The 22756-nt window shown below is 36.4% G+C and overlaps 1 protein-coding gene across 3 annotated transcripts; it reads left to right on the top strand.

Annotated features, from left to right (window-relative positions):
* The first annotated feature begins 3131 nt into the window (after positions 1–3131).
* On the top strand, positions 3132–21287 carry LOC131038403 (uncharacterized). Of its 3 annotated transcripts, XM_057970828.2 has the most exons (9): positions 3132–3576; positions 13616–13748; positions 13889–14022; positions 14210–14284; positions 15105–15224; positions 15387–15485; positions 15722–15805; positions 16036–16306; positions 20903–21287. In XM_057970828.2, exons 1-9 carry the CDS (start codon positions 3274–3276, stop codon positions 21001–21003), a joined length of 1320 nt encoding a protein of 439 aa, XP_057826811.1. In that variant the 5' UTR covers positions 3132–3273; the 3' UTR covers positions 21004–21287. The 3 variants fall into 3 exon arrangements, with proteins under 3 accessions (XP_057826811.1, XP_057826812.1, XP_057826813.1); XM_057970829.2 differs by lacking the exon at positions 15722–15805 and having other exon boundaries at positions 16018–16306; XM_057970830.2 differs by lacking the exon at positions 15722–15805 and having other exon boundaries at positions 3134–3576.
* Positions 21288–22756: the final 1469 nt, after the last annotated feature.

Consider the following 22756-nt stretch of genomic DNA (forward strand, 5'->3'; position numbering starts at 1 on the left):
CTAGTTCCTTAGCCCTGGGTTTTTGTTTGTTAAACACAAACCCTCCTTTTGGATTGAATTTTATGTTTATATCCTTGTCTGTTCCAGAATCAATCTTAGTCTTAGTACATGTTCTCTCAAAATTCTGAATAGGGGAGATCACATCCTTGGATGTGATATCACTCATAAGGATCTCTGGTTGAATCTAGTAGATCGAATTTGTAATGATTTTGATGGGTTTGAATTTTAGTTTTTCTATCTCAACGTTGGCTATTATTCTAATATCAGAGGATTCCATGCAATTATCCTCCAAACCCTCAAACCCTCCTAAAAAATCCCCTATTTTTTTAGGATTTGGTTGTGGATTAATTCCACCAGCATTTGAGGGAGTCGAATCCATTTTGGCACCCTAAGTTTCTCAAAATCTGTGGGGGAAAAATTAGGTTTCCAATTAAAAAATTTGAAACAATAACCTTTGAAAAATCTATGATTGTTCCTAAGTAAATTATTTTTAAGTTCACATGAATTGCATTTGATAAACAGAAAATTATTTTCCAAGCAAGTAATACTTATCTGATTTTCCATGGTGGACTTCAACCAATGGAGGCCATTAGAGGTCGACGCTCCAAATCCAAACCATTTGCTGAAGAGCCCAAGTTCATTGTAACATTCCCACAATTCATTTGTATGTTTGCTGCTTATTATCACTATGTTATCCGCGTTGAAGCATGGCGGCTTTTGGATGATTTTAGGGCATTGCTTAGGGTTGAGTCCCTCCCCACATCTGGTGTGGGTGGTTGACTTTGAGCTTATTGTAGAGGGTCTTCTTAACCCTAATTTTATTTTATTAGCCCTTGAAGCAACATCTTTTTGGGTTCGAGAGAAATTCTCCGTTTGGGAGAATGGTAAACTTGAAATCCATCCATTGTTAGGGTACCATTTATCTCGTGAGGCCTTCGAGTTGTTATGAAATACCCCTCTCTAATGTGTTGAAGAATTTGCTTGATTTTTTAAGGGTGCCCTAGGGTTCCGCTAAGTCTGTTTCCAAGCCGGCTTTGCTAAAGTTGAGGAAGGATCAACTGTATTCCTTTGGCCGAGAAGGAAACCCTTTGGAACCCTGACAACCAATTTGCATATCTCATTAAGCTTTAAATTAGTTGAATTTGCTCCTGTGGCACATGAATGAGAGGTATTTAGGGCATCAAATCTGTTTGAGGTGCCCACAACATTTTTATGGACCCCCTGAAGATTAAAACCATTCTGCCATGTCTCGTTAATCCTCCCCTGCCTATGGGGGAGTTTCAGAGGGTTTGCAGGAATGTTTTTGCTTATCGCAGAAATGTTTCACATTTTCGCCATTTTTTAAATAAGATTTATTAATTATCTCCTCACAAAAACAAGATAAAGATTAGTAAATAAAATTTATTAATTATCTTTGTTTTGAAGGAAGATAAATATGATAAATTAATAAAATTGATTTATTAATTTATTGCTCATATTTATGAATTAGTTAATTAAATAAAATGAATTTATCTAATTAATGGACAAAGGAGACAAATAAATAAATCATTTAATTTATTTATTTAGGACCTAGAAGAATTGTTAGTAAAAGGATATTTAATTAATTAATTAAACCTAAGAGGCCAAATTAGTCAAATTGACATCGAGAAACCTCAATTTGGTCAAATTAAGTCAAATTAGGTCAAATTGGGTCAAATTGGACAAAAATGGGAAGAATTGGGAGAATTAGGTTAGTAAAGACTATGCACATGATATGTTAAAAATAGGAGACACAGGTGTTGACCATTTTTTAGTGTCTATAATTACATGTCAAAGGATGAACAAACATGATAAAGTTGAGTAGAGTCCATTGCTTTACATGGACCTTGGTATCATTTTAATGTCTAGATATTTATTTTTCATGCATGGTTGTGAGCTATCATAGACTTTGAGACACGATCATCGTAGGCTTTAGATGCAGGTCTCAAAAGAGAGGCAAAATGTAATAGCAAAATTTGCATACCCATGCTAAAACTATTTAGTTTAGAGCCTATTTCAATGGAAAGGCTTAATCTATACATATCAATAAATGACATATGCAAGGTTGGGTTCATTTTCCAAACTTCTCTCTAACCTCATTTAGACATACTTCCACACATCTCATCTCATCTTATCTATGTATGCACTCGTTCGTTCTTATGTAATCACCATTTCATTTATTACACCTATCCTCACACCCATTCTTATATATTCCTTCCCCACTTTAGTATTAGCACTTTCATGTATTAGGTCAATGTTGTGGTATGCAATGTCAATCTCACATCACATAAAATATTGACCCAAAATTCGAAAAATAAAATTTCACATCCTTGCCAACTCTCACTTATCCCACTAGACATTATAAGCCAAATTGGTACATGTTTGTGTGATTAGTCATTATGTCTTAGTTTTTAAAGGCATTCAATGTGCATTATTTTATCATATAGATATTATTAATTGCCATTCATATATTATAAGCATTCAAAGAGAAGCATTCTAAGAACACTTCACTTTGGAGAATTGAAAAGAACTTAACATCACATCAAATCATTCCAAGATATTTGCATGACCAAGGAGTGTTGACTTCATTCATTTTCACAATTATAAAGTTGGTCTAATTAAGGGTTTGACTTAGAAGAACTTGACCTTTGTCATTCAATGATCCCTAAAGTATTTTTCAATATTGCTTGACCATAATAATCAACAAAAAGTAGAGACACATCAAAATAAGTTATATCCATCAATTATCAAAAAATTTATTCCTACATAATATAGATAATTTCCATGCACAAAATCATTCCTATAATATATAAGATCAATCCCATACGACATAAATTCAACACAAAATTATTTTTAAGACTATTATGATCCCCAAAATTTTATAGATGTATAATTCCTTTTTTATTAAATAAAAAGTGATTGATTTGAATACTCCATTAAATTTTTTTCTCATCATTATTTCACAAAGAGATACATCCTTAAATCCTTTACATCTAATTTCTTGAACTAAGAGGGCATTACAATTAATTTGGCAATTTAAATTAATTATGACTTATTTGTGTTGACTTATTTGATGAGCTGGATTAAGTTTAGTATTTCCCGAAAAGCTTCCCCGCCCCGTCCAAACGAAAATACGTAAAAAAAGAAGAAACGAAAATTCAGGGAAAGTGTCAGGAACTTTTTTTCCCCTTCCCTTCACTATTCTTATGCTAACTCCAACCCTTGGTAAACCATTTTTTTCTGCTTCAGTTGCTTATGGCGTCTGGATGGCCAGACACGGAGAAGGCAATTGATAATGGAGGAGATGCACAGTACGGTTGGGAGGCGGCAGCAGAACAAATGCAAAATTGGCAGCAATGGGGAACGAATTCAGAGCAATGCAGTCATTACCTGCAATTGTCGGACGTGGTTGATTCAGAAGAAAATGTCATATGCTGGGTTGATACAATTGAGGGGTTGATGGATGCTACAAGCTATTTTAGCTCCGCTGAGATTGAGGTGGTTGGAATAGATTGCGAGTGGAAGCCAAACTATGTGAGAGGGCAGGACCCAAATCAGGCAAGGTTTTGTGTATTGCAAGTTTCCCATATCATCCTTATCTATTTGTAAAATGGAAGAAATTCCACTTCCAATTTTAAAGCACTGCTGCTAATTTTGAGTTAGTCATTCTTAGCTTGAAATTGTTAGCATTAGAGTGGAAGTCCCGGGGTTCATATGTGTTGGTTAATAGATTTGTCCTTATCAAAATTTATAATTATAACTCTCCATGTTCATTTATAAGGATAATTCTAACCAACAGTTGGATAAATTATTATAAATTCCTTTTGAATTTTAAGAAACAACAACTCCGTGGATGGATAAAATTTTGATTTTCTGAGTTGATATTTTAAAGGGGTATGCTTGTCAGTAGAAAGCAGAGAAAGGTTAATAACACTTATTCAATATTTTAAAGAGAGTTAAACATTTCAAAATTAAATGCTACGAAATAAGTACTTCCTTACAAACTTCACAAGACAATAATCAGAACATGCTAATTCATCACTCAGGAAGTATAATTTGATTCTTTCAATTGCCAATTAATGACGACTAATAAACTCTAATAAGGGAAAATCAGACACTTAAAATAGTTATAACAATTGCATAGAAGAATAATAATGCAGAAACCAATTATAGCTCATAGAATACAACATATGTCTTATTCCAAATGTCCAAAATTCTATGTTTATAGACGCACAACTTCCCAAAATTAATAACTTCTATTTTTAACTATCTTACCTTCTCTAAGCCAAAAAAAAGATCCTTCGTATAGCATTCAAATACATATTTAAACTTTTTAAATGTAAGGAGACACCACCTTTAGGAAGGGATGTAGCCATGGAAAAGACATAACCCTCCACCACCGGTTGAAGTATATATATGTTGCAGATTGGCATTCAAGGGAGGGCATAAAGGATATCAAATCAGGAAAAGAAGATCAGAAATCATTATCTAATGTGCATCCATCGAGTAAGGATAGAAGTCAGCATTCATAAAGAAATCTGCAAATAACTTGTATTCTTCAAGTATTTTGGTATGCAATGTGCTAATATATTTAATAGATAACTTCATATATTTTGTATAGGCCATAATATTAAATTACTTATTCCCAAACAAGCAATCATGTGGAGGTAAGTAATGAAATACAAGGAGGGAGAGCGAGTACGAAATTCCCTTCTAAGTAGGCCACCCCATGATGAATGGTTGACGTGCCTGCCACATGTGGGTTAAGGGGGGTGTTGTGACCTTTTCACACATCGTCTCATTGCAAATGGGGATCCTCTCTTTCCTGCTTTCTGCGTTGGTTAGTATAGGGTTTTGGGAGCATAGTGGGCAATTTTGAGTTCTCGTGCCTGAGTCTCGGATTTTTGATCATGCCTAATTGTTGTTTAGGGTTTTGAAGTTATAGGATCAAGTGTGTGAAAGTTGAGATTTTAAATGATCCTAATTTTGTCTAAGTGTAGTCCTTTTGAGTGTTAATGTGTTTTTCAACGTCCTCGTTGGTGATTTTTAAGTGCCTAGGTGTTTTAGGACCTTTAAGAGTTGTTTTTTCGCTCCTAGGAAGTTATTCAAGTCAATTTTGCACTTTATTCCGATAGGTTTCCTGTTGTTTCGCTCAAATTTTGGTAAATTTACCAAGTCCCGATGTGTTTTATTGAAATTTCTAAGTGTCCAGATGATTTTGAGTGGTTAAACTGTTAAATTCCTAATGAAAATCCATGTTCTAAGGGTCAAAATGTCAAAATTCCTGATGGGAGGTGCTTTTTCCCCACATTTCCAATGGCCCATGATTTTCCCCCACTCAAAATCCCGATGGGAGGTGAATTTCCACTGGAATCCTGGTGGACCCCTTTTTTCCCCCACTCATAATCCAGAAATGGGGTGATTTTCCACCATAGGGTAACATAAATTTGACTAAGTGTGGGAAATCCTCCCGATGACCCACGATTTTCCACTAGGACTGCAGATGACTTTGATGATGACTGAAATGACGATTCCTGATGCCTATCGATTTTCCACCAGAGCTTTTCATGACGAGATTTTAAGGATTTTTGTGTGGATAGTGATTCCAGACATGAGGCGAATTTCCACCAATGATGATTTTGACGATTTTAAGTCTGGATAACTGTTCAGACAGGGGTTGATTTTCCCCCAAAGGCGAATTTGTGCAAGTTTGATGAAATTTGGTTGGGATTTTTATCCCAACATGGGGCGATTTTCCCCCAAAGGCATTTTTAATAAGTTTTTCATTGGGATTTTTATCCCAATAGGGGGTGATTTTCCCCTAGGGGTCAATTTTGATCCAAATTTTAAATATCCTTTAATAATTGATCCAAATTTAATTAATTTTGTGATTATTAATGATTATTTGAAAAACAAAAATAATTAAAAAATGATTTGCAATAAACATTAAATGATTTTAACCCTTTAGAAGTAAATCGATTTTCTCTAGGCAAGTATAAGTATCAAAGTTTTATCCCACATTGCTTTGTGGTTAAAACCTGAGGTGAAAACTAGTTTAAAAGAGGGGAGACCAGCAATATTTTATTATTATATTTGCTGATGGTGATTACTAAGTGGCAAGTTGAAGACATATCATTGACTCCAGCTGAGCGATTTTTTGCTAAGTGTCCATTGGACACCATTTGAAATTTTAAAGTTGCAGATTTGTTTGTTTAGCTTTGGCGCCCCTTTTGGAGGAGAATTTACAGCGACTTTTGCCACTATTTTTGGCGATTTAGGGGGGTTTCTTCCTAACTTGTTGTCATACTCCAGCTGGGCGATTTCGACTTTGGGGGTTATTTCCCTTTAGTTTGGGCATTTTGATGAATGTGTTGGGTGTAAGTTAGCTGCCATTATTTTCAGATTGAGCTGGACCTGAACATATTCACCATTGCTGAAGATTTTATACCTCCATTGTTGGTTGGGAACACATTTTTCAGACATACATTTCATTACCAGCACATTTCCACCTTAGGTGATTTTGTCTAAGGGCTGTTTGGAGAGGTTTCAGGTGCATTTTCAGAGTTATTCATCGCTGTTGCAGGTCTGAGACGCCATTGTTGCAGGCTGTCCTCAGAAAACTTTCATTTCCAGCCCTCTCCCAACTTTAGCGATTTCACTTGGGAGGCATTTTTGTGTCATTTTGTGATCATTTTTAGGGTTTCTTATCATTTTGCAAGGTGCTGGTAATGTCTTCAGAAAACTTTTATTTTACCAGCCATACATACATGCTCGAAATTGATTGTTTTCACCATGGGAAGAGTGTTTTCATCAAATTTTTGCATTTCACACAATTGCAATATGTTTTAAGTGACTAATTTGTAGAGTTATAGGTTGTCTTCAGACTTGCTGACAGCCATTGTTGATCTTGGGAAGATGTCCTTAGACAAACTTTGAGTGAAAATTCTACTTTTCACACCTTTCCTTTTTCATTTCCTAATCCGGTATACTCCTTTGCACTCTAATTTGGATAAAATTTCTAAGTATAAGGAGGTGTCTTCAGACTTTGTTAAGTCTGAAAATTGATGATTTTAGTGAATTTCATGAGGGTTTCATACCCTAATCTTGTCACATTTTTGTTCTATTTTCAGAATTCATTGAGAATGTGGATAAAATTCTTGATTTCCATCCATAAACTTGTCTAAATCATTAAGAAATCAGAACTTATTTAATTCTGAAAATAATTATCAGGAAGATTTTCCGAGGTTGCTAACTTCCAGCTTCATACAAGTGCAATGTCGAAGTCCGGAATTAGCATTCGGAAGGAACAACAGAAGATAGTTGAGATGAGATTTTATCCAGAATCCAAGATGTCATCGAGATGGAAGGAGATTACAGACACAAACATGCATTTCCTAAACATGGACCATATGCGACAACGGATGTTTGGAATTGGAAGCTAGATTCCTTCCCTAGATTATGCAAACATTACGAAGAGCGGTATGCATCAGGCCACTGGATTCCCGCAATCCATACAGTGTAGCGAGCTAGTCTTGGAATGTGCGCGATGTTATGATCCTCACTCTCGAATGATCAAGACTCCTTAGAGTGCCATCATTGCCTACCTTGTTGAGGACGTGATTGCTGAGGTGTTCGGAATTCCACGTGGAGCAGACATGAAAGATAGGACGAAGGATGAACATGAAGAAAGATATAAGAAGAAGATGGATGCGTGCAAGACCATAGTGTACAAGGAGTGGATGATCATAGTGACTCATGTGCACAAATTTCAAAGAGGAATATAGTGACTTGGTATTCTTGCTTAATCGAGCGATGGGGATGCCACAGGGTGCAATATTTGATGGATGGATGTTCTATTTTATCCAAGATTGCCTGAAAGGAACATTGATCAATTGGTCAAAAATTATAAGTGACAATCTAGATTTTCAGCTTAGGAATGTGGAGAGATCCAAGTCATTCGCCATGACTTCCTATCACGTGTATCTACTTGCACGATTTGTTACTTATAAAGGATTGATATGCAGAGGTGAAGTCGGCAATGGACATGGATAGTTAAGAAGTTATGAATGCTATCCACAACTGAACATGTATCGAATTGAAGATTATAAGAGAGTGAATGATGCATTCACTATGTACATAACACGGATGTTGCAAGGCGGAATCCACAAAAGGTTGTCCAAGGAGGCAACAAAGCTAATAGAGAAATATGGATCATGGTACCTACAGTTTCCCACTTTCACATACCTTAGGATTCATGGATTTCAATCTGAACCCTATAGGCTTCCTAGGTATCCTACAGACAAAATGATATTACTTTAGGTGGTGAGACAACTTCTGGAGTTTGATTCTATCCAGAAGGACAAACATAGAACGGGGATGACATTTCGTATTTCCATAGGGAAGACATTGGAGGTTTGCCATTCCGCTACAGCAACTAGCACAGTGATTGAAGAACTTGCATCTTATTGCCTTGTGACATACAAAAGAAGAGAAAGGTTTGATCCGAATAAGAAAGTTGGAAAGATCAGGGGAGATAAGTTCATACACAAAGTAGACATAGAAGATTATTGGGCCAACCTTATGGACGAGCAAGCAGTGAAAAGAAGAATGTGGTCCAAATTGTCCGTGGATTTCATGAGGAAGTGTGGACTTTTCCTCATTCTTGATCAGATATTAGATGACAAGGATCATACGCATCCATAGTATGAGAATGAAATGAAGAAGGCTATTCTATTGCCTAATCGGTCAGAGCAAGAAGTGACAAATTTGAGTGTATTGATGAAGGAGTTCTTTAGTTTCTCTCGAGGATGGGTAGACAATCAGATGAACAAGTTGGTTGACATGGGTGTTATCTTCACTTACGAAAAGATGAAACAGGAGGAATCCTCTTCCGAAGATGATCAAAGAACTATTAGCAACATAAGGATTCATGCAGATGAGGAAAGTCAAGCTCCCAAGCGAAGGAAGAACACACCAGGAGAAGTAAAGGCTAGAGGGAAGAAGATTGAGGAGTTTAAGAAGAAGAAGCAAAATATTATCATTCCTTCACCTATCATTCCTTCACCTCCTCTTAGTGTCTCATTAATCAAGGAAGTTGAAGTGCTAGAACAGAACAAAGAGATTGAACAATGTTCCAACACAATGATATTACCAGAGAATGTTCAGGATTTATATGCCACAGCTACATCTGCTCCACCTAATGAAGATGATGATTAGCTGAGATCCCCTACTGTCCTTTTGGAGGTTAGTTTGGGAAAGAATGTATGTGATTTGACCAAGGATAATCCTGATGATGATGATGATGATGTTATCTCGGCGTTGAGAGAGCTTGATTGAGAGATGTGTCTCGATGATGGTATGGAGATGGCCGCTATTTCTGATTGGTTGATGAAGAGTATGGAGAAAAGTAAGAAAATGGTAGAGGCACAGCCAATTGACGACATTGATGACTACTTAGCCAAGAGTAGCAAGGGAAAAGAACCGAAGAAGGCTGAGATTTTGTTACATATAGCTAGAGATGAGACAGGAATGCGAATTGCGCAAGTGGCTATTCCTATTGGGGATGTAACAAAGGATGTTGCTACTCCCATGGATTTCTAGATTACTTTTGTTGGCCTTGGTTGTACTACAAAAGAGCAGGAATTCCAAGAAGTTGGTGATACTCTCAAGGCAATTAGTGCGAGGTTAGACAGGGAGATAGAAAAGAAAGAGAAGTATGAAGAATAAAATATCAGACTTAAAGAGTACATTGCAGGGATAAGGCGTGAGAATCCCACCCTTATTTCCCCTATTGCGATTGATTGTGGACTACATATAGATTATGAGGCAGTGAGAGGCACACTCTCGGAAGTGGAGAAATGGATTGAAGATACAAAGAGACAGGTGGATGATTTCCTTACTCATTTTGTCCAAGCTTTTGACAGGATAACGACACTCATGTTCAGGATACAGTATCTAGAGGGAGTTTAGGAGAAATTCCGACCTATTCAGGAGAAGACTATTCCACGCCTTAGAGCCTTGAAGAGAATTCCTACGTCCACATTGATCAAGAAGAATATTGTGCATAATGGAGACAGATATGATTTCCATGGCTGGTATTGTTCATTAGCCATGAAGAAATCAACTTATGAGAGCGCACAAAAGAATTGTGTAGAGATGGAAGGATCAATTCATGATATCCAGTTGGAGATCCTTGCCTCAATTGAGGAATTATTGGGGGTTGATGTCAGTGAAGCCAGTGGTTTACAATTAGCAGAATTGAGAGACAAGATGAAGTTCATGTACTTCAATCAGTTGGACTCTTTGAAGAAGAGTCAAATGGATGACTTGGTCTCTTTGTTGATTCATGTTCACAATTCGCAAAAGCTCATACTAGATTGGGAGAACACCTTGGATGCTTGCTCAGATGCATTTGACGTGATTGATTTACAACATGATACCTTACCCATCATTTCCATGGAGGAATTAGATTCTGTACTAGCTAGATTCTTGGATTATGCTGTGAGAGAAAGAGATGCAGGGCAAAATCTTCTAGAAGATTCCTTATTTGATGACTAGGTGTCTTTCTATTGGGTCATATGTTGGTGGCTCCATTTTTGATGTAAACCCTAATTAGGGCAACTCAAGGGCTTTGTTGGCATGATCTTGGCCCTTGATTTTGATTGAATCTTGGCCATCCATTTTGTTTGAGACTCTATATATACCCCATTGCCTCTCATTTGTAAGGGAGAGATTTTTGAGAATTGTTGGTAGATGCTGCAGATTTGAATATAAATCATTGTTTGACTTGATGGTGATTTTTGTTTAAGCGTTGTTTTGCATTCAGGGTTCTCAATTCCTCCAAGTTAGATTAGAATTTTAGATTAAAATTTGCTTTCATGTTTGTTAGATTGAATGAAATAATTTGTTGAATGTATTTGTGTGGAATCCATTTATCCATACCACTAGCCTCTTGCTGATTGTAAGTGCGCCTTGCGTGGTCAACTAGAATTTATGCAAACTTAACTTCTATTATTATACATCCATTGTTATGCATCAATTGGATGGTATCAATCTTTGATGGTAATAATTTGAATATCTATGAAATAGACCTTGGCTGATTGCACTAAGCTTGTGTCAAAATCTGTTCGACTTGATGGTGAGACCTTGCCTAGTTCGATTCCATTGAATTTGTTCACCACTTCTTGCATTCTAGGTTTAGAATAGAATTCCTTAACCCTATTTCCCTTTTGTCCTTTTTTGTTAGAATTGAGTCAAGAGCTTTATTGCTAAATCCTAAGTTATCAGCACACGCATTCCACATTCATGATAAGCGAAGTTGATAAGAACAATTGTGTAAGTCCCCAAGTGAAAACAACAACTCACATCAACCATTGAGTTACCCACTCGTCAAGACCTGACTGTAGAAACCTTGGAATCATTTTAGTTGATCTTACCCTTAACATCTGAGGTGATTTTATTCAAGAGAGGGTAAAGTACTTTGGTATCTTATTTTGATGCTTGCATGTGCATAAAACACACATCAACAGGGGGTATCGTATCCCGCCCCTAGGCTTAGATGAGAGGAATATTCTGGGCGCCCTATTGTGGTTTCCCCTCCAACCTCTACGATAGTTCATCGTTGGAATTGAATTAAGAGAAGTCACAATCATAGGCTGGTGAATAAGGTGACACTAATTGGGAGGGTAGAGATGAGCTCCCCCACTAGGTAGACCACCCCACATTGGATGGATGGTGTCTCGCCACATGTGGGCCAGGGGGGTCTTGTATCTACCCTTGTACTTAGTGTGAGGGATGCTTTGGGCACCCTATCGTGCTTCACTCATTCAAATCCTATATGGGTGAATTCTAAAAATGAACTATAGATATTACATGATTCATCAAAATGGATTAAGATGATTATTAATATATCTGCACTTATATGTTGTTTGATCCTTAACCCTTGTGGAAATAATTGGTCCTATAAATTATATTTCAAATGTTGCCTAACATGATTGCAGGACCTAAACCAGGAGTTATCTTGCTTAAAACATTTTAATTGGTGAAGTTATAACTCTAACTATATTACATTTCTTGTTTTAATTGAACTTGTGATTTTAGGGCAAGATTTAGGGCAATCCCAAAGGGGACATTACATCCCACACAAGGAGCCCCATTGACCTCTTCTGGTAGTTTCCAAATCCTGGAAACCCACGAGCAAAGGTTCGGGTTTTTAATCTCCTTTTCAAGATACTTCACAAAATTTCCTATCATTATTTCACTATACACCCGTTCTAGATCTCACCTCCTTTTCATCATAGGGCCAATCCTTATAGTCATGTCACCTCCTCTTTCCTTTCCCACTTCTAGAAGAGGAAGCCATGTTGCAGGAGACCAAAGCCAGAGAGGATATAACCAGAAACAAATTGCTGTCAAACAAGAAGTGTATCGAACGTTTTCTAATGTTCCTAATATCTGCACCAAGATACACATCTCTCATTATTCAAGTGCATGAAAATAAATAATGCCTCACTTGCTCATCTGCCACCTGGTAGCCAGGGTGAGGTGCCTTTACCATTCATCAGTACTTCCGTTGTGTGCCTTGGGCATGTTGAATCTGCCAGCACACACTGAATCCTTAACATGTACCTAAAACAATAACAACCAACCTCTGAACTCATGCTTGCCAACTTACCTTTTATCAGGTAGACGAGAATTCTGTTTTGATATTAGCTTGGAATAATTTTTTTTTGTTGAAAATCATGCAATGCATGGATAAAGGAACTTCCATTGTCTCACTTTTCCAGAACAGGAGAAGAGATGGAAAATTGAAGTTACATTAGATTTCAGAAAAATAGGTACATGGATATTAATTTGGAGAAGAGTGGGTTTGCATAATTGAGACAGGCACATCTGCTGCAATTGAATAGTGAGGCTGAAGTACTTGCCTTTGAAAAATTGGAGGTAGAAATTTCAGTGCAAAGAAAATGGGATTGAGAATTTTGGTTGATAAACGATGGCAAGAGTTAAAAGGATATAATGCTGAGCTCACTGAAACAGTATGAGAATTTATTAGTAGTGGAAATTAATGGGAAGTTTATATTGCACCAGAGGACACATTGAGAATGTTCCTATGTTCATTGTAGTTTCACAGTGCCAAGAAATTAGGTCTATATGGTGCTTCAAGACTTACCTGTGTCAATTTGATTTGTCAATTTCTCTGTTATTTTTCAAGGGAGATTAAGAAGAAATAAAACTTGGATTAAATACATTATATAAATTTTGTACTTTGACTTAGTCTTTTGAATTTAATTATGATATTCAACATTAACTTGTTTGACTTTTTTTTTCCTAATTGAGTGGTTTTCTTCTTTTTGACATATAAGCTACTGCCATATGCTTCAATTGCCTTTTAATTACCTAGCATCTTTTCCATTTAATTATATGGACTTCTAGACAATGTTAGATGCTAGTCCTTAGGTAGCTGACTATCAGGTTCCAGTTTGTGCCTGGAAAAAACACTTCCAGTTTATATTAATTAGTGATTAAAATGCCATGTAAAGAATTGTGAAGTAGAAACATTCTAATCTAACATGTTTTATAAATGGCTTCCTTACAGGTTTCTATTTTACAAATTGCTACGGGAAAAAAAGTGCTAATATTTGACTTGATAGGACTTTATGAGAGAGAACCTAATGTGTTGGACACCTGCCTAAAAGTTGTTTTTCATTCTCCGAGCATTTTGAAGCTAGGTATGATGCTTCAAAAGTTGGGAAGCCTTTTTTTTAAAATTTATATAACTGTAGAAGAACATACTTAATTTTATGGGAAGAATACTCTTGGTTTGCGTCTTGCTTATAGATTGAATGATTGCTGGTTGAGTTTCTTCAAGGTTATGGTTTTCGCCAAGATCTGGAGCAGCTTTTTGAATCATACACAGATCTAGAGTGTTTTCACTTCTGTGATGGTATTTTGGACCTTCAAAAGCTTTATGGACCCAAGGGTGGCCTTTCTGGCCTTGCGAAGGTGCGATGCTACTAAATTTTGTCTTATAAGCATTCCATTTCTATATTTTGTATGAAGTACATTCTTTGACCAGCTTATATATTTGTTAAAATGGGAGACAATTTAAAATTCACATCAAATGAATATATTCTCTCCATCTTCCATTAATTTTGGAGTTGACAACCACACAGCTTTTTTTTTTAACCAGACTCTTTTGGGAAGTGAGTTAAACAAAGAAAGACGGATGAGTAACTGGGAGCGGCGCCCCTTGACCCATAGCCAGGTATATTGATTAGTATTGAGTGAGTTTCTAATGGTGCATATCGCTGGTAACCGTAGTACACCATTAATGACATATTGCGAAGTCATTGCTATCGACTTGTTTGGAAGTCTCTCCTTCAAAGACCTGTGATCAATCCACTAATATCTTTATATTTTTTTTTTTTAAAGATAGATAGTAGTTGAAACTTGAAGCCCTGACATGCTTTATTGGGTGTGTACTCATATATATATACTTTATTGGACTTGTTTCCTTAATAGTGTGTTGTGACAAAATATGCAATGAATTCTGGATTTGGGTTTCTTATTTGTCATGGAAATCGATTGCCAGGTTGACAACATTAATCATCTTTGTTATTTTCTGAAACCAGATTCAATTTATATGCCTTATCCACTTCCTGCTATATTTTTTTTTTTTTGGGTTGGAGGGTTTTTATGTCAAAACTCAGATTGTTTTTGTAACCTGATATAGGAGCACAAATCTATGCTGACATCTCTTTGGCTGAAAGCTAAGGATTGAGGGATATCGGATATCCATTCTGCCAAAGTCACTTAGGGTACAATCCCAGCCTCATCTTTTATTTATTGGACCTCTAGAGGATTAAAACCTTGGTGGATGGCATAATCAAGGAACATACCACAACCTCACCAATTATACTCAACCTATTGAGCTACAACCCTTTGGTCTGCTTTACTGCTTATTTTGGACATGCTAATCATTTTTGATCATTGTGGTCATTTGTGGACATTCTTGCATTTTCTCTTTGCCTACCCTCTTCATTATAATGGTATTTGCATATTCTTACATCAGTATTTTGGTGCAGCTGCATTATGCAGCTCTTGATGCAGCTGTCCTTGTTGCTATATTCAATGTTGTACGTTGTGAAGCTTCATCACATGGAAGTTCAGGGACCCAAGACACGTCTCACTGGAAATCACTAGTTGTAAGTTATTTTTCCTTAAGAAAAGGTTTCTTGGCTTACACCATTGTTTTGTTCATCTTCAAGATGCACAATCTAATCAGGAAGGCATTCTAGGCTAGAGTAGTAGATTCATAAAAGTTTGATCTTTGATTTGAAACAAAATATTTGTATTTGTTATTTCAGACATGCTGCACAACTAGTGCGACACACAAAAGGAATCCTGGAGTTCTTCCAGAAGCTGATTTAGCTGGTGCTGCTGTGGGAGAACTTGCAGATAACCAGGTTTTTAATTACTCATGAGTTGTTTATCTTGATGAACTTTATACTACAGTCAGGCTTGTGCCTCCTAGATATGTTGGAAGTTCTACAACAGTTACTTTTCCATTCTTATTGCTGCTGTAACATCTAATGGAGCTAGATTCTACAACATACCAAAACATGGGATATTTTTTGAAGTTTCTTTTCCATCTTAATGGCTAGACGCATGCTTCTAATATTTATTTCCTGGCTCTGGGTAGGTTTCAAGAATTACAAGGGAGCAGAGTGTTAGTGTGTCAGTCACAGACAGTAAATCTGAATCAATGGTTACTTCTGGATCAGATGTGTGTATACTCATATGCTGCAAATTAGATATAAAACTTGCATTAGAGAGGATCTCAAAGTCTGTTACATAGAAGACTATCAGCTCATACAATTGTAATGGTTGAATCCGTTGTTTTTATGATTGTAGTTATGTTAGATATCTCGTCTCCTGCTTTTGCAAACAAAAGCAGGAACAAGTTCAGATAATTGACAAAATATGTTTTAATCCCAGATAATTTACAAAATGCAGGATTTGAGGAGAAACAGTGGGACTACAGGACCAAGGAGTGTTGGAGAAAACTGGCAATTACAACCAAAGCCTGTGTTGCAAGAAACTTCTTCTAAAGCCAGAGCTGTAGGAAGGTTAGGACCAGCTAAAGGATGTTGGAATTGTGGGGGAGATCATTATATGAATAAGTGCCCAAACAATCCAGATACAACCACCAAGACAACAGCTAGAATCTATGCAGCCGTGGATAGGTGTGAAGCAGATAATCAAGCTTCCCCTGTAGGACTTAAAGGTACTTTCCATGGACAACCTAATTCCATTTTGGCAGATTGAGGAGCAACTTAAAACTTTGTTTCTGTAAATGTGTAAATTAGTGTAAAGATTCAAGCTCACTTCTATGCAAAAATTTTCCACTTCCCTTAATATTTTTTGGATAGGTATTTTGACAAAATTTTTGTTTGCACTCTGATTTGCAAATGTTATGTTATTTGTTTTGCAAGGTTAGTATTGCAATGATCTTTCATGAAAATTCATAAATCAGTTTGGGCATTCATGAACAAGAAATATATGCACCAGAGAAGATAGCTGATGACAAGGGGATTTTCATATATTAAATTTCTGTAAGAACCTATTAGAGAGATAGATAACAGTAAATTTCAGAGCTGACCTCAAATTCCAGTGAGGACACTATATTTTGAAGAACTGGAACAATACTCATTCTGCAGTTACACTGAAATGTACAGCCATCAATACAAGACCTGCACCTGATTTATGGAGCCTCCAATCCACACACCTAGGGCCAAATTTTGTTACCAAGCCTTCAAACTTCCTCGAGTGACTTTCTATGAAACCCATGCCAGCAGTAATGCTCAGAACACTTTGATGTTTGTGCCCAGCAAGGAGTAATATATGAAAGATGTCTCTAAACTGTCTCGTGTCAGTTCTGATTAGGCCTCCACATAAGAGTGAAATGCCCAGCAATAAGGTCTTCCACACCAACTAGAGTCTTCATGCCAGTACTTACTAAACTCAACGCCTGCCAAAACAATGATTCACGCCAGCATAGACCCTCACAAGATGACATCTAATCTTGTGCTAAACAGAAGTAGCAGCCGCTCAAGCCAATGTTATGTCCAGAACTCCAGCAAATGAGGTCGTGCTAGTAATATGGAGGCCCTACCATCCACAAAACTCTGTCTTAAGCCCATGTCTAGAATTGTCTGTTAATGGCAACCAGAAATGAGATAATAATCTACCCAAAAAGCACCAATATTCTATTGCCCAGCCAAGAACAACATTCCTCATATCATGGCATCTACATTCTCTTTTTTGGCAACTCTTTTCCCAAAATCAAATAATTTGTCTTTCGTGCAAGGCTTCACACATTAATAAACCTTCAGTAGTTAAATTCCACAAACCTGGTAGATTTATCAATCAAATCTGATCTCATTGTTTTACATTCAACGGAAAGGCAGGTCTTTTATGAAAGTGCAGCAGTGGAATCTGCGGGTTTTCGTCTCCAAACTATGCATCTTCAGCTCATTGTCGACCCCTGATTGGAACCGCACTGCCTTTCAAGTTTTCATCTGTCAGGAAACTGGTTGGGGTTTTTGTTCTCCAGTGAGAAATCTGGCCACAAGCACAAATCTCCAAAAAAGAGAAATAATCAAGCTCAGAATGCATACCTTTGTCTCCTTAGCCTCCTGTTATAACCTCCCACGAAACTTTCCAGATAATATCTTTTTGAAATCACTTTTAATAAAATAATAATCCTTTTGGACCAGGCTGCCATAAAATGAAATATTATCCGTAAAACCGATTTAATTTAATAATAAAATATAAGCTGCACTTAATTAATAAAATAAAGTTATTGTTAGAAACAAAATATTAAACTATTAAATTGATTTGATTTCTTAGAAAGGGGACATGACAATTAGATGCAATGTTAATTATGAAAGTTTAAGATGAGAAGAGATGGAGTTTAGTTTGGGTATGGTAAGACATAAATTCCAACTTAAGAGAAGCAAAAGTTGCTTTGGATGTTACAAAAGCTTGAGTAAAACTATTGGTCACTAGGTTAGGGTTTTATGATATGATTCTAGGGATGGATATGTTTAGGAAACGTTGAGTAAATTTTGATCATTATAACAAAAAGATTGAATGCCTAGATGAATACGGGAGGTCAATGGTGCTCTAGGGGAGTCCAAAAGCCATTAGTAGCTAGAATGATGAGAGCTATGTAGGGCAAGAAGGTTTTAAGGAGGGAAAACAAACTCATCCTAGTCAAGATTAAGGATATAAAAAGATCTCATGTCCAATATTAAAGATGATCCAATTCTATAGGAATTTGAGATGCCTTTCCTGAAGAATTGCTAGGATTGCCCCCTAAGCATCAATTCAATTTCTTAGTTGATCTTCTCCCAAGGGTTGAGCCTACTATGTAAATTTCTGCATACTAAATGAAAATTGTTGACTTTTGAGTGCCTGAAATAAAGTTGTAGGATTTTGTGGGAAAAGGGATAATTCAACTTGTTCGGTTGCTATGGGATCTCCTATGGTTGTCATTAATAAAAAAGATGTAACCCTCAATTATGCAATGACAATTGGATGTTGAATAAGGTGACTATTAGAAATAGATACCTTCTTCCCAAAATAAATGACCTGTTTGGCCCGCAATTTTCTCCAAAATTGATCTAAGATCCAGCTATCACTAGCTAAGGATGCAGAATGGGGATATCTTAAAGACAACATTTGGTTCTAGATATGGCCACTTTGAGTTCTCAGTGGTACTGTGTGGTTTGAAAAATGCACCATTTGCTTTGATGAGCCTTATGAACCATGTTTTCCATGCCTATTTGAACAAATTTGTATTGGTGCTGCTAGGTGACATTCTAATTTATTCCAAGGACTTGTAGGAACACAATGAGCATATAAGAATGGTATCGTGGAGATTGAGGGAATAGAAGCTTTGTGGGAATTTGGCCAAGTTTTTCTTCTTTTGACACAAGATTCACTATTTGGGACATATAACCATTAGGGAAATTTCAATGGATTAGCTAAGATCCAAGCAACTGTCAATTGGCCTAGTCCAAAAAATGTTCAGAAGTAAGAAGTTTTATGGGTTTGGTAGGGGTACCATTGTAGGTTTGTAGAATTTTTTTGGAGTAGCTAATCCCATAAGCTCTCTCTAGTGGAAAGGAAATTAGTTTTAGTGGACCAAAAAGTGTGAAATTGCCTTCCAACTATTGAAACAAGCCCTTAAGCTTAACACCAATTTTTCAAGTGCTAGATTTAGAGAAGGAATTCATAGTGTGGACAAAATGTCATTTGATGGCCTAGGAGGAGTTTTGATTTAGGATGGTCATGTGATTGTGTTTGAGTCATGTGAGATGAAGGACCGTGAAATCAACTATCCTACCCATGATCTAGAGCTGGCAATTGTGCATGTATGAAAGGTTTAAATGCACTACTTTGTGGGAAGATCATTCAGATTGAATATAGATAGGCATCAAGGGACTAAAATATATTTTCACATAGCCTGACCTAAATGCACAACATAGAAGATGGTTAGAATTCCATATCAATTATGAGATTGACATTTTCTATGTTAAGGGGAAGGAAAATCAGGTTGCAAATGCCTTATTGTTGAACTGACACAGTGGCAGTCACATAAATAAGATTTAACCTACATGAAACCATTGAAAACATATAGGAAAGAAACCCCTTTTTGTCAACAAATGAAGCTAAAATTGCAGCTAAGGACAAGTAATGTAGAATATCACCTAGGGGATGATGTTATTTGTCTATAGCAAAGTCACATATTTCAAGCCAAAGAAGGTGGTTTAAAAGTTAGAATCATTGAGGACAGCAATAGTATGCCTTATCAAGCACATGTTGAGGCAATCAAGATGTATTTGGAATTGAAAACTTAATATTTCTGGCTAGGAATGAACGAGGTAGCTAACTTCGTGGCAAAATGCTTGGAGTGTCAGCGACTTAAGGCCGAGTATTCCCATCTAGCACTAGTATTGTACACACATGACTTACCATGGCCCAAATAGCTGGTAATATTAATGTATTTTGTGATAGGAAAGCCCAAGATGAGCAATAGTTGTGACAATATTGTAGCAATGGTTGAAAAACCAACCAAGGTTGCACACTTCATACTAGGCAATGTTAAAGATGATGCATAGATTTTGGCAAGAAGATTGATAAGGGAGATAGTTAAATTGCATGGGACACCCAAATTAATCATATTTGATAGGGATATGCTATTCACCTGTGGTTTTTAGATTAATCCTCAGTACTAAACTCAGTTTCAATATTGCGTACTACCCAGAAACAGATGGCCATACAAAGAGTTAATCAAACCATTGATTAACCTAGTAGGTGAGAAGAATATCTGCTATTGTTGGAGTTTGCGTATAATAATTCCTACTAATCCTCCATCCATATGACACCTTTTGAAGTACTTTATGGTAGAAAGTACAGGGTATTGAAGGGATGAGATGAATTAGGCAATCAGGTTGGTGACCATTGAGCTGGACTTGCTCCATGAATATGACAAGCAAGTAAATTTTATTAGGGAGAGAATGAAGTAAGTTGCAGATCAACATTAAAATTATGTAGATGCAATGAGGACTCGAAGAGAGTTTGCATTAGCTGATAGTGTGTTTATTCTTGATAAACCATAGAAAAGTTTGATAAAATTTGGCAAAAGTAGTCATTTCAATATATTGGACTATTTGAGATCTAAAAAATGATTAGCCGTGTTGCTTATAGCCAACTCTCCCACCATCTCTCTCTCTCTCTTACATCCATAATGTGTTTTATGTTTATATACTTTAAGAAATATATTATTGATTCCATGCATGTGATTGACTGGCAGGCACTACAAGTGGAAGGGGCCGGCGGAATCTACCTTGGTCCACTCGTAATCCTAGACAGGCACAATATACAACTATGAAACAGAACCAGACAACAGGGTAAAGTTGTTTGGGACCAATATGATGAGTGAGGAGCCACCTGTGAAGATGACGACATGATTAAAAGGAATATCCAAACTTGTTTAATTAATCTGAATTGACATAAAACTAAAGGAAGGATGATGTCACATTCCTATAAAACACACTTAATCTTCACCCATAGTCCTGTTGTAGTTTGGATTAAGGTGGAAGCCTGGTAAATATGTTGATTGTCTTGGCTTCAATGTGCTATCATAAACAATTAAATGTTTTGATCAATGATATTATGATGGTTTTAGTTTTATTGCACTTTTATGAATCAAATGTTCTATGTTAATGAATATCTGAGTACTAATTTCTAGTTGGTGAATTGTGCACGAGGAAAATTAGTTTATTTTGTAGGTGCCTGGGTGCAACAGGATTTAGATTCTGTGGTTCTATCGAAGAGGCAGATTTTAATGCCAAACCAATGCTGCACTTGTTTAAATAAATGTCATGTCCAAATTTGAGTTTTGGCCAAAATATAAGTCCTGAGAATACTTTTGTCGTTTAGTAATGTTCCTGTCTAGTTGTGAGTTACAGGATGTCTTGTTGGTACACATGCCTAGCACCCTAAAGGATTCTTTAATGAATAATTCCTAGAAGACACGTAGCAGATGATTATGGTCAAGTTATAACTTACTATAATAGTACAATTTTAACCCAATGTTTTAGGCAACTAATTAATAATTGTTTATTAGTATTCTGATGTGTACATATAAAAGCTTAAACTGGGGCATACATCACTATCACATAATAATTTTGATGAATGAAATAATATATTCACTGAAGTAAACGTTTTTGGGAATTCAGGAAATAATAAACATTATGGTAATATTAGAACCACATATGTCTAAGATAGGGGTGGCACCAAACAAATAAATGCAACATGATAAAAGTTTGGTATAAGGAAGAGAATGGAGAGGAGGTATATCTTAACGTTGCGGGGTAAAAGGAATCCAGAAAAGGGAAGATCGGGAGAGGAACAAGGGCAGAAAGAAAAAAAGAAGCCAACAGAAACTGAACCACATGCAACCAGGGTGAGATTGAGGGTGAATGTTTGCAGTTGGATATCTCTTTGTTAAATGAAGTGAGTTGCTCATTAGTGTTCGCACTTCGCACACATTCTTTCACATTCTTTCACATTTATTGATTTACTATGGTTAAGGATTAATTTTTCAAGAAAAATATGTCTAGCAATTCCTGGGTTTAAATAATTAGCTCATTGTTGAGAATGTTGCTATTTCTCAACCTTTGTATGAAGGCATAGATTTGGTGATAACACCTAGTGTTTGCTAAAAAACCGAAATGCTTGTAGGAAGAGATTGTAGTTGTGTTTTGTTTGTTTTGCACAGTATATGTTCCAGTTTCAGCTTGGCCACATATGCAAAATTACCCCTTCACCCTATAATGTTTTCGTTACTATTGCCATGACCCATATTTATGTATAATTAAATTATTAAATGTGTAGGTCTAATGTTCTATTTTACCCTTAGTTTTTGGGACGGGGACAGCAGGGGACGGTGGGACAAGTTTCCTGGACGGCAATTTTTTTGGCCAATTTTGGGGATGGCAGGTGGACGGCTATATAAAATATAGGGAAAATCTAAAATATATAGGGGAATTTTAAATGTTCATATGAAAAATAAATAAAGCATGTATATATACATTATATTCATATGAATACATGGATAAAGTAGGTATATGTACATTATAGAACCTTAACATACCACATTTGT

Source organism: Cryptomeria japonica, chromosome 2 (genome assembly GCF_030272615.1).
Source record: "Cryptomeria japonica chromosome 2, Sugi_1.0, whole genome shotgun sequence".
Taxonomy (NCBI): domain Eukaryota; kingdom Viridiplantae; phylum Streptophyta; class Pinopsida; order Cupressales; family Cupressaceae; genus Cryptomeria; species Cryptomeria japonica.